Source organism: Dysidea avara, chromosome 12 (genome assembly GCF_963678975.1).
Source record: "Dysidea avara chromosome 12, odDysAvar1.4, whole genome shotgun sequence".
In the NCBI taxonomy this organism is placed as follows: Eukaryota; Metazoa; Porifera; class Demospongiae; order Dictyoceratida; family Dysideidae; genus Dysidea; species Dysidea avara.
In genome coordinates, this window is record NC_089283.1 from 10,339,042 (window position 1) to 10,352,365 (window position 13,324).

Genomic DNA, 13,324 nt, shown 5'->3' on the forward strand with positions numbered 1-13,324 from the left:
GGAAGAATTATTGCCTTATAAAGAGTTGTTTACTACTGTTGTACTTGAACAAGTTCTTATAGCAGCTGCTACATCATGTTTTCGTGTTTGCTCCAGCTGCCATTCTTGTTACGGACGAATTTAACTGCAAAAGCACGAATTTAACTGCAAAAGAGACGAATTCAATTGCAAACGGGACGAATTCAATTGTAAAGTCGCCGAATTAAATTGCAAAAACCTGTAATAAAGACAGCATAATTTATTAGATTTTGTACACAAAATCTATTCTGTACAAAAATTTCAGTGTTACCTTTATAAGATGCTTATAGCTTCTGGGTGGGGTGCATCCCCAGACCTCCTGCTCATATATATTATCCTCGGTGGCAAATCTAGATGGGTTTCTGGGGTTTTGACAGAAACCCCCTTTTAATTTTAGCTCAGTTGCAGTATAAATACATATCTAAACTTTGTTGTACTGACAGTTTGTCATAGCAAACAACTACATACCACTGTATTTCAGTAGCATGCATGCAGTTGCACTTAACGAACACCATTTATAGCTATTAAACCCTCAGCAAGACTTCACTTTTCATCTTCCACTGCATTTAAAATGATCAGGATACTCTAATAGAGCAGTCAAGTAACTACTCTAATAGATCAATCAAAGCTACAGCTTGTAGTCACCATATTTACCCTATAGTTAGGTATAGTATTTACAGTTTAAGGCATTGGATTTATTGCAATTGCTAACTAAAAATAGCCTAAGATCTGATCTCAGAGCTTCTAAACCTCAAACTTTTCCAGAGAAATGTCATCAGATGCCTTATTCAGCTATAACAACTTTAAGAAATCCCCTTTTAAAAATTCTAAATTTGCCACTGATCTTGGTGCACTGGACTGCACCCCTTCTTTTCAAACCCTGTCGGTTATCACTCATGAAAATTGTGGACAGATATATACTGTAGGTGAACTTTGCTATGCCATCTTTTGATTTCCTTTGCTGGCTGACAAGATTAGTGTTCCAGTTTGTTTACAACACATTTTATTTGCAAGAAAAACAGTAGCTATATACTTGGTGAGTTACAATATGAAGGTACATTACAGTATGAAGCTAAATTACATACATATCTAAATATGTATAATTCAGTCAATGTAAATTAATGATCTATACTTCAGTTTCAAGAGGTGACTGGCAAGTGTGTATTACAATGAGCTTGTTTCCTGCCCATAGCAGGACTTGAAAATGAATGATATAAGTGATGTTTTGAGTTTCCATCAGTATTACTGTAGCTGTAAGCATTGCAGTGATCATCTCCTGTTCTTGTGAATGGGCATTTACTGTTAGCTATAGCAGTGCTCCTTGAATGTCTTGTTCCTGAATATTTAATAGTGTTTAATGAGGCGATACTGTCTAGAGTGTTGCTAGAAGTTATAGAGCGTGGTTCTTTAAAAGGACAGCATGTTGTTGAATGAGTATGCTTCATTTGTTGATCTTTGGTCCTCACTGTGGACCTTCCATTGCATATATCTGTGAGCAAAAAAAAACATCATACATACTATACCTTACTTTACCTGCAAATTTGAGACAAATGATTTATTATATGCATGTCAGAGTATCTACCAAATATTTGAGTATATGGAATGATTTGATACATTGTTCCCATTAGCAATTGAATTGGTGAATTCAAGTGTGGGTTAAGTACACAGTCCTACTCCTGTAACAATGCCCCAGTAACACCAAGACATTTAGTTTCATTGACAAAGTATATACATGCCATTTCCAGGGGCGTAGCCAGGATTTTTTGAAGGGGAGTTCCAGCACCAGCATTGAGTTACTAGAAGCTGGGGGCACAGCCCCCAGCCGCTGAGAGACTTTTAATATTTTAATAAATCAGAACTCAGCAAATTGCTATATTTTATGCAAAAAGTACATTAATTATGACGCATTAAGTGCCCCTGGGATGAAGGTAGTACTAGATAAAGTCACCTAGTGGAAACAGACAGCATAGCACATAGAGACACATATAGCAATCTGTAAGTGATGATTATATCTCACTGTGGTATAGGAGCCATGAATCCACTGATACAAATGACAACCAAAACAATATAACTATACAAATATGCATAGCATGAATTTATTTTGCATAACACAAGTGATAAATTACTGGAGCTCTATATCTTTAAACACTGCACACCAAAGCTATAGCAGTATAAGGTCACGCTAAGTTTTGCATTTAATGTTGGAATGTCTGATAAACTTCATATGGACATGGATATTTACATGCATGTTCTATTAGAGTATATACCTGACTGCTCTATTAGAGTATATCGATCTTTTTAACAAGTTTTGAAGAGGGCTCATGTTACCTCCGTAAATCCTTCCCTGAGAGATGAATGTAAGTTGTATCAATTGTTGTGCTGTGCCATTACACTATATTGCTCACTCATTTTGTCCTGCCACACTAAATGGTGTGTTAGGATCCTGCTTGCAGAAGTCTAAATTTTACAGAACCCCCCTCCCTACGCCCCTGATTTCCATAGAAGTATTTGCTTACTGCTATAGTATATATGTCTATATATATATATATATATATATATATATATATATATATACAGTGTATGTTGTATTTTTGAACTACTGGCTAACCTTTGTGACTAAACTTACCAGGGAAGGGAGTGTGAGAATCTGTGGTAGCCCAATCCAGTAGTACCCTCCAATTAAATTTCTCCACTTCACCATCATCAGTATTGTCTTTCGAAGTATGTTCCCACTAAAGCACAGAGGCACATGCTATAAAAAGTAGTTTAGGCCATATATGGAGCTACAGTAGAGTAAACTTCACTTATACAAAGGTCACCTAGTCAATTGTATACTTTACATAGCCATTTCAATTTGATTCCCCACATCAAGTTGTACATTACCATCAGCATTACAGGAGTAATAATATCTATCCCCTGTTAAGCAGAGTTTCACTGATACATATTCAGGGTTGCTACTGTATACACAACCATGCAATGAGTATATGTCTTTGTAATAAAATGACTAAAACAGTAACTCTATATGTGTACATACAATGGCTCATCAGTTCCATATACCTTCTCTTCAGTAGCTTTTGAGATGATTGCTATAAAAACTGACAATAGTAATATTGAAAACAGAATTCCATAAATTCCAATGATGACTCTTGATGTGATAAAGATTAAATACTGTGGATAATCTGGCTGAAGGCTGTCAAAAATTTTTATTATTTCTTCTCCAAATGTCAGTGAATAAAATGTTTCTGCACTGAGCCGGAATGTACTGAACTATTTACAAAAAAAAACATTAGGATAAATGATTTGTGCAAGCAGTATCACTTACATTTGGATGAAATAGGCCAAGTATTACCCATGCCAACAATGTTATCCCGACATATGCAAATGATACAACAATTGCTGCAGCTAGAAGGACTAGAGTTGTCTTGGAGTTCATCAGTGATCTAATTGTTACCTACAGTACATAGTTATAATATAGGCACAGATATAATCTTGCAAGTCACTTACGCCTGCTAACTTTGAGTAGTTGAATAATCTAAATGAAGTGCACCAGAAATAGATGGAGCAAAGTCCCAGTATGAAGGAAACCACTGTTGAGCGGTGGATAAACTGTATATATGGAGATAGTGATTAGATTAGTATACACGATCTTGTTTATGTGCTAATAGTCTCATACTAACCTCATCTGTAGTGTTAGCACTTCTTAAAAGAGTAAATTCCAGAACAACACCAGTGATGGATAAGGGCAAAAAGATAAAATCTAGAATATGCAACAGAGGACAAAATATTACATATGCCTTTAGTGGAACATATGGGTGAGAGTTGTCATTGTGCTGAATGTCATTAGCTGATATCCACCAAAAATATCTTTGTAGTTGTTTAGGAGAAAGACAACTCCACAATGGCTTTCTGAGTTTTTGTTTAGTTGCATAGTCTCTTACCATCTAAAACTTGACAATCAAATAATTCTCATAATACAATTAGTGCATACTTTTCCTGTCATAATGTATGTTTTAATCCTAACAAAGTGGAACACACAACCAGTGAAGCATACCAGTATGGTGAGAACTCCAGCGCATGCAAGATACGCAATGTTTTTAATTGGTAAGAAGTGCATGGAATTAAAAATTCCATCACAGTGAATCAATTTTCCTTTCGTAATTATCCTAAGAGGCCACAAATGGTGATGAAAATCATTTTCAATAGAATAATGAACAGTTAGTTGAATACAAATTGGTTTGTACCCTTCAACCAAGTAAACTTGCTTGAAGTGAAATTGCATTAGTATAAGAATCATGCTGTATAAATATAGACCACAATTGACAGCACAGGTTTCAGCATTGACATGCATACCTGTATTCTTTATGTAATGCTTTTTGGAGAACACTTATATCAAGAATTGGCACACAGCTGTAGTCTACAAGTGACTTTTAGAATCATACAGTATGTAACAATAGTTCTTACTATTATATTGCATGTTGTAGCCCTTAGATTGTGAGTGCTTTGTTAAACAGAGGTTGGGAGGAATAATATTCCCTGTTGTATTTATCGCCTTTGCAACTTCACCCAAGGAAATCTTTTCAACATTATCGTACTATAAATTAAAAATTAAAATGATACAAATACCTACATACATGAAGTGTGCAAATGAGTATGTAATCTACAATTGAAGCTTGTACAATGTCTGTTGAACATGTATACGATCATTGTTATTAATCATGTTATGCATATTTACTTATTGACAAACTGAAACTGATCAACGATCTAGACAATAGATTTATATGTAAACAACTATATAGGTGTACACAAACTACAATGCACTTTACAGTGCGCATCATGTAAAATCATACATGCATCAACAGCTATAACAAAAGTGTATACAAACTACAGTACCTTAAAGGTATAGCATATACAGTATGTAGCTATGCATGTATATACGTATTATGTACTAATGTTTTGTGCAGTGAACACATCAGTTGTTGTAGCTGCAATAGAGACCTCATACAATTTTGATGTGTAATAACTCACTCTGTGGTATGCAAACTCCAAATAATCCATTAATTCTTTTTGATTAGAGATGATTTTCTTTTGTGATGTATACACATATCTCTTAAGAGGATAGTGCAAAGTAGTGGAGTAATCTTTTAACAATAATGAGTAGTATCCTTCCTGAAGATCAATCCAAAATTGTCGAAATTGTATTTCTCATTGGCCAAGTTTACTGTCTGCATTGATGACACATACATAGCATAATTACAGAAAATGTACAATGTTCTAAACTACATGTATTCACTGCATCTTTCTACTCGATTAATTCATGTAAACAAGGTAATTTTTGTTCTAAAAATTCAACGATGCATGCATGGTAATACATTTGAAGCACTTAATGTTGTCGTTGACAAATTTATTAGTTGACCTAGCAAGTCCTGCAGGAGCCAGACCCTCTCTTAATTTGAAACAGACCATAATGTAGTAAATGTGTGGCTTAACTATAGTATGTACCATTGAACTGAACCCTTGAAAACATTTAATAACTCAAGGATGGAATTACGCAAGTTCTTGAAATTTGGCTCATTTGTAGTGCTGTTTTACCTGCTAAAAATGTTTCAAAATCTTCATTCAAATGTTGACACAATATTTATGACCAATCAAAACTTTCACCATATAATATATAGTTTATAGTATTAGCCATACAAGTGCACCATCTATTTAACTATTTTGTCCAATCCTTTCCCCAAACTTGTATAGAGCCAAACCACACATGTATGCTCTTGACACCTTTACTGTCACCACTAATCATCTGGTTGGCCAATACATTACTTCTCCTGTGAAAAAATCCGCTTTTCCTATTTAGCTGTTTTCTCAGGGTTCAGCTCAGCTTGTAGATACTATAGAAAACTACACTTATGATAATATATAATGTTGTGTGTACACATAATTTTCATCACACATTGCAATTGACATTAAAAGTTTCTGTGAATTTATAATTAACCTCTGCAGTGAAAATGTTTTATCGCAATGTTTATAATATGCTTCACCCTTTTCATTACTATCATTATAGAGGGCTCAGCTTCAATTTCAATTCTCAATATGTGTACATAATATGTGACCGGATTTGCGAAAAGGTACCTTTTTCACACACAAAATTTGACCCATTTTTTGGACTTCAAAGCTTCATAACTTTTTGATCATAGCATATAATTGCTTGAAATTTTCAATGAATGTAGCCACAGCATCTGGCTACATTTTGATACTAAGAGCAAGTTAATTGGTATAAGGAGTCAAGTGTTACATTATTTTGTTTGCTGGTATGTCAAATGTGTGGAAAAGGTACCTTTTCGCAAATCCGGTCACATATATCCTTACTGAAATGGTCACAAATATCAAAACTATAATATGGATCATTGTACTCAAGACATAAGGTTTGGTCACCCTCTTATCTGATTGTAGTAATCTGTTACATTTCTCCCATAAACGTTCCTCAGTGCCTGTAGTACAGTTAGACCTGTCTTCTTCACTGGAGCAACAATTGACCAAATTTGCAGCTGGCTCATGATCATGAGTATCATCCATAACATAAAGTTTAAAGAGCAGAGACACTCTACATACTGTAACAAATCGCTAAATTTTTGTTATATATTTTAACCTGAATAGTTCCATTAACAAAAGCATTAATGTGTTTATATGTCTATTATATACTGCATTGTATTCAGTCTTATTTACAAATGAAGTGGGTATATTAATTTTCTCCCAAGATTAAAGGGTATATTTCTGCTATGAAAATTAATGCATGATGACTTAAAGATGAGCTGTCTGTCACAGTGCATCAATCTTATTGCAATTAGTTAGCCATGTATATTAATCTCAACCGATGACTATAGCTATGCCAGGTAATGAAAAGTACATGGTAAGATGATTAAAATGTAGTTGATTGATACAAATTACACTGTCATTGTTTATAGTGACTTCCATGAAATTCTGTGTATAGCATGTTTAATTCAAAGCATCAACAGTTCTGTTTATATCAGTCCAGTGGCTATAAGCTAATTGTTTTTATAACATAATTACGTATGTAGACTTAAAAAAAGCAGGGTTATGACAGTGGAGAGGGAAGTGTACTATACCATTCTATGCTCTAGTACACTCCCCTCTCCACTGCACTTTATGCTCTAGTACACTTCCCTCTCCATTTCCCTCTCCTCTCCATATCATTATTCACAAAACTGAAAGCGTATTTTAGCTATGAGATAGAGAGGGTGTTTCCTGAGGTTTTGGAGATTCCTTTGAATTTACAGGCTTGTAGCAAGCAGGTGTACATAGGTACAGAGGAAAACAAGACGAGTGCAGTGGAGTATAACAGGAAACTTACATTGATTCCTTAGAAAATATTACTGGCCAGACAGCAATTGCCAATGTGTCCAGGGGCCAATTTACACCCCAAGTAAATGACACACATAGATGTACAGCATAAAAAGTAGGAATTTATTCAGATTTTATGATTTTATTGGCAAGTTATTCCCATCTTTGATCATGATAATAACTAGACCATGTATACTGGGTTGGATAAAGTGGTTAGTGTGGTAGATCATTGGTTGACAAGAAGTATAGATAATTCCAATAAGGTGTTGATCTCCTTGTAAAGTAATAAAATCTTTATAAAGATTGAAAATATACTCTTAATGAAGCAATTAAATATATTCATCTTACTACTCTAATAGAACAGTCACAAATCAGATTACTTTGGCAGGGGAGTGTAAATGTAGGACTAAAGAGTCAGAGTACCCTCCAAATTTAGTAGTTAGATTTGATTTTCTATTTTTCATTGTAGAATTTGGATATGCATTTGATTTAGCTTTATAACACCAACACATATGTCTTATGAGTTATGACCACAGGTAATATTAAAGAGCTTGTATACTTGCATCTGTGACTGTCATCACAATTTGAAGACCACCCTAGCTGGTACATCAAATTATACTATTTTGTGATGCAACTTGCTGTTTCACATTTATGACTAGCTCAAGAGCACTGCTAATTATGTACCACTGCACAAGTGAAACTAACTCTATATGCAATTTAGTCAAACACTTAAAGAAATTTCATTTTAAAAAGGTTTTCCGTACTAAGCATCTCAGCAGTGGAACAATGCACAGAGCATATCTTTTCTAGGTGGGTCATTCCATGTCAAATCAACAAGGAATTTAGGGTCACCTCTCGGATTTTGATGAAACTTGGTGTGTTTGTAGTACCTATGGTGCTTATCACTCATACAAATTTTTAGCTCCATACATTCCATAGTTTCTGATTTATGACCACAAATATTTTGAATATTTCATGAAAATTTGGTCCATCTCTAGTTACAAAATCAACTGTAACTTTGTACTGTGTAAATATTTTTAAACACACTTTTCAGTGATGGAAGACTATTGATTGACCTTTCCAGTGATCCCTAAATTATGGGATATCTACTTAATTATGGTTCAAAAGTACTTCATTGAAAACTTTAATTCCTTATATTTTGAAAAGTGCTGCTTGAAATTTTTCGAATTCTTTTGTGAATAATGATTGGGTCATAGTCTATGTTTGATAAAATTTTTGTGGTGGGACCACAATGGGCTCAAGAGATATAATGAATTATGTTGTGGTATGCAGTGGAATTTGCAGTCTATTATTGCTGTATTGGAGTGTACACCTCCAATAACCACTTACAACAAGGCCATGCCAAGTTTGTCTTACAGAGTGAAGGTGTCTAGGTGCATTGCAACCTGTATTAATGACCACCTGTATTGAAAGACCATCTATAAGCTGTAGCTAATTTATACTTTAATTGGATATTAATGTATAGCACCAAAGCATCAACCCTTTCTAGCAAATCCAAAAATGGTCCTTATTAGACAGGTTGACTATAAATGAGATTATCATGCGTCCATAAACACATTAATGTTGTACCATCTCTTCAGTTATACCTTATTTATTAAGTAAAATATTGTCGTAGTGCACTCACATACATATCCCCACTCTACACTATTCAAGTTACGTACATGGCTGCATAGGTACAATAGACCTCCTCAAAAAGGATACCTGGGCACCTTAATAGCCTCATGATCTTACTTTATAGTTGTACGTACATTTTGGGCCCAAGACAAGTCTGTGGTTTCTCAAAAATGAACACTTCATCAATGGTCCAGGGAATAGAATAGTTACACTATATACAGTAGATGAATTACTTGTACCAAGAGTTTTTATATTATTAACACTTGCTTACACCTCAATATGTGATTTATAGTATAACTAAAATGGTTTTTCAAAGTATTTTGGGTTGACGCTTTGAAGATCAGTACAGGCAAATGTTAAGTATGTGGTCAGCATGTCCTATGTGAGTATGTGCATGAGTTTATGACTTGATCTTCAAAGTGGTCATGAATGTAAAGTAATGTAGTAATTAATTTCACATATTGAGGTACAATTAATGCATGTATGGTAAAACCCCTCCATTGCTAGGACCATAATAAAGTGCTCATATTACAGAAGCCACAGACGTATCTTGGTCTAAATGTATGTGCACCACTAGAGTGGGAGTACAGTGTATAAACAGGTGTCCTGGTTATCAAGATATCCAGGTATCCCTTCTGAGGAGTTCTGTTGTATGTATCTATGTAGCCACATACGCAACTTAAATATGGCTAAGTCCACTACAGTGGTATTCAACTTAATAAAGAAGGTATTTGTGAAGAGATAGTACATTTACATGATGTTCATGAACACATGGTGGTCAGATCAGTAATTTATAGTCAACCTGTCTAATAAGGACCATTTTTGGATTTGCTAGAAAGGGTTGATGCTTTGGTGCTATACATTAATGAAGTATAACTTAACTGCAGCACATAGATGGCCTTTCAATACAGGTGGTCATTAATACAGATTGCAATGCACCTAGACACCTTCACTCTGTAAGACAAACTTGGCATGGCCTTGTTGCGAGTGGTTATTGGAGGTGTACACTCCAATACAGCAATAATAGACGGCAAATTCCATCGCATACCACAACATAATTCATTATATCTCTTGAGCCCATTGTGGTCCCACCACAAAAATTTTATCAAACATAGACTATGACCCAATCATTATTCACAAAAGAATTCGAAAAATTTCAAGCAGCACTTTTCAAAATATAAGGAATTAAAGTTTTCAATGAAGTACTTTTGAACCATAATTAAGTAGATATCCCATAATTTAGGGATCACTGGAAAGGTCAATCAACAGTCTTCCATTACTGAAAATTGTGTTTACAAATATTTACACAGTGCAAGGTTGCAATTGATTTTGTAACAAGAGATGGACCAAATTTTCATGAAATATTCAAAATATTTGTGGTCATAAATCAGAAACTATGGAATGTATGGAGCTAAAAATTTGCATGAGTGATAAGCACCATAGGTAGTACAAACACACCAAGTTTCGTCAAAATCCGAGAGGTGACCCTAAATTCCTTGTTGATTTGACACGGAATGACCCAGGTGTCATTTTTATCCACTGATTATGTTTGCCATACATGTACCTAGCACTTGCACTCTGCATTGTGCAATTGCTTCGTTTGCTTCTTTTGTACATTTATTATGGTGATATTGTACTTGTGCTAGCTAGTTATAGCTTTGTTGCTGTATTGAATAATGGCCATGAATAATTTTTGTATTGTAGTAACGAATCAATGACACTTACAAGCTATGTATCTTTGAATCTAATGAAATTTTTACATGCTAACAAGTGTATAGATCCGAAATTTTGGTCACTCACTTAACTGTTTTATTCATACTACTGTCATATTATTTGCATGTATTATCTTCACACTGTGTAGTCTGGTATGGGCCTTAGATATATAACTAAATTGTTGTTAACATACAGGGACAGCTCCAAGGGTTCTGGAATGTGAAGAGCTCTACCATTTATTGGTTGAACTATACATGTACATTTTAAATAATAAGAACTAAAGTTTATTACTTAAAGAGGTATATAATGCCATCATGGCATTATTTTCATGCTATAAAATCTACATGATGAGATCCTACTTTCATACCTTTTGGCAATAATCTGTACGATCATTATTGATGGACTTATAATGCTGCTTCCAAAATGGAAGGGGTTTATAGAGCCTGTATATAACCCCATGATCAGAAAAGTATTACCACTGAATCTGAGCCAAATACCTCTTTCTGAACTTCAGATAACTGATATTTGGTGTATACGTAGTAAACATGACAAAAATCATTTATTTATTGTTCACTTATCACCAAAAATGTACAGTATTGAAAAGTAAAGGATTCTGCTAATAAATCTCTGTACTATATAAGATATTTAGTTGTAAACTGAAAGTTTTAATAACTGCACATGAGTACGGTACTTAGATATTCACAAGAATGATGGCTATCTATATAATAATTATTCACAGTATAAAATTTAAGATCAAAGAAGTGCATTTTATAATAGACAATTACTTCCCTTCCCAAAAGAAGGAAAAGCTACACTATGTTCTTAGCACATAGCTATATGCATACAATTTGTGCTCAGTATAGTAACAACACCAAAAAAAATAACATGTGCATGGCTGTACACAGGTCACTGTTTATGCGTTCAACATATTCTATACAAAAAATATAGAAGTTGAGATATGAGTGCATTTATAATGTGCATAGATGAGTATGAAAAGTATGGCACAGAATCGCTTCAGTGATTAACACTCCTTTGCAATCACTTCTTTGTCAGTAAAAGTATATACAGTGGATCTATTGTACTGTCAATTACCAGGGGTTGTCCAGTACCTTGTGACTGAACCTAATACAGTTTGCCACCATCATCTGACTTGAAAGCCAGAGCAACTAAGTCATTGTTATTGTTAGAATACAACAGTAAGGTGCTCATTACTGTCATCTCTGATATGTGCAAACAGCAGAAAATGGCAGTAATTGAAATACATTACAATTTACAGTATATACTCCATTAATTTTGTTATGTTGAGAGCTAGAGTCTGTAATTTGTAATATGTGACAAAATCAGTCTTATAGCCTGAAATACATATGTCAGTTTAACATCGTGTATCTACTTTTCTGAATAAGCTATAACAATTCTGTAAAACTTCCAGAGATTTTTGCATAAGTGGTAAAAAATGCTACGTGGTCATCACATTCAGAGAGAAAGTTATTAAACTTCAAACTTTAAAATTATGGTCAAAGTTTAATGGGCTAATTTTGTCAGACCAATTATTTGTGTTGATGCAAACTATGGAATCATACATTCCATGTGTGCCGATGATCATGACAAGTTTAGCATACAATCTTAATGTACATTTACTCTAATAGAGCAGCCACATGTCACAATCAATTATTAATTAGGAACACTGTACATGTAGATACATAAAATATAATGCATATGCATGTATATATACATTCAAAGAAATGAATTTGTTAACCTTAAGACACAGATTGCTTCCATCCTTAGTGACATCAACTCCCACAAAGTGATCATGAAGAGTATTGTTTCCAAGTGTAACCATAGTTGGTGATAAATAATTCAAACAGTAAAGAACTGGAATAGATGACATATAATTTTTTTATTACATGTCCACTTTTTTCAAAGACACTAATTAAAGAAGTGCCCTACTCTGTCAGATGGTTACACGTACATGCACAACTCTCGGTTATATAGCCTTGTGTTGATTATCCAAAAGTATATATAAGTTAACTTGGGGAACACTAAATATACCCTATAGCTATTAAAAGTAAATTACATACAGGGGTGGATTTAGGATTTTCTGGGGGGTGCTAAGCTAAGGGAATTATAGTAAGGGCTAAAAATGTGGCAACTGGCTGATACAACTACTGGTGCAGTGTGAGAAGGGCAAATTGGAAACAGTGGAAATGGAAACCGAAAGTGGAAATGGAAAACAGAAATGGTCAAATCATCATATATATGTACCCTGGAGTAAGACCCTTGTTTAGTGGTCACCTCTTAAAGACCACCTTTTTACAAAGGACCTGCACCTCCATACAAAAGCCCCGTTGTACTTAGATCTCAAAGATGGCAAAGGCATACTGAGACTACACCTTTTATAAGACCACCCTCTTTACCAAGACCACTCTTCACATTGTAATAATAACTAAGGTCTGAACATCTCTTTATCAAAACAGTTAGGTCAGCTAAAAAGGCTAGGCTCTTGAGGTCATCATCTCCATTATGAGATTTCTTTTTCATTGATACAGTATACTAGCTACATTTGACATTTCACTTTAATGGGCTATTTTTGTATGACACATGC

The 13,324-nt window shown here is 34.4% G+C and overlaps 1 protein-coding gene across 2 annotated transcripts; it reads right to left on the bottom strand.

Moving 5' to 3' along the window:
- Positions 1-1,010: 1,010 nt before the first annotated feature.
- LOC136240863 (uncharacterized) lies at positions 1,011-7,732 on the bottom strand. Of its 2 annotated transcripts, none has more exons than XM_066031926.1 (11): positions 6,448-7,732; positions 5,044-5,240; positions 4,480-4,609; positions 4,369-4,432; positions 4,007-4,313; positions 3,696-3,959; positions 3,523-3,624; positions 3,341-3,469; positions 3,076-3,285; positions 2,627-2,750; positions 1,011-1,507 (listed from the first exon to the last, which is right to left on the bottom strand). In XM_066031926.1, the coding sequence occupies exons 2-11, from the start codon at positions 5,071-5,073 to the stop codon at positions 1,158-1,160; spliced, it is 1,710 nt and encodes a 569-aa protein (XP_065887998.1). In that variant the 5' UTR covers positions 5,074-5,240; positions 6,448-7,732; the 3' UTR covers positions 1,011-1,157. The 2 variants fall into 2 exon arrangements, with proteins under 2 accessions (XP_065887998.1, XP_065887997.1); XM_066031925.1 differs by having other exon boundaries at positions 5,608-7,732.
- Positions 7,733-13,324: the final 5,592 nt, after the last annotated feature.

Coding starts and splice junctions, on each gene's coding strand:
- LOC136240863 (XM_066031926.1), bottom strand. CDS start 5,073: ATGGATTATTTGGAGTTTGCATACCACAGA. Junction 3,286..3,340: donor TTGGCCTATTTCATCCAAAT/GTAAGTGATACT, acceptor TTTTGTAAATAG/TTCAGTACATTCCGGCTCAG. Junction 1,508..2,626: donor TGGTAAGTTTAGTCACAAAG/GTTAGCCAGTAG, acceptor TTTTGCTCACAG/ATATATGCAATGGAAGGTCC.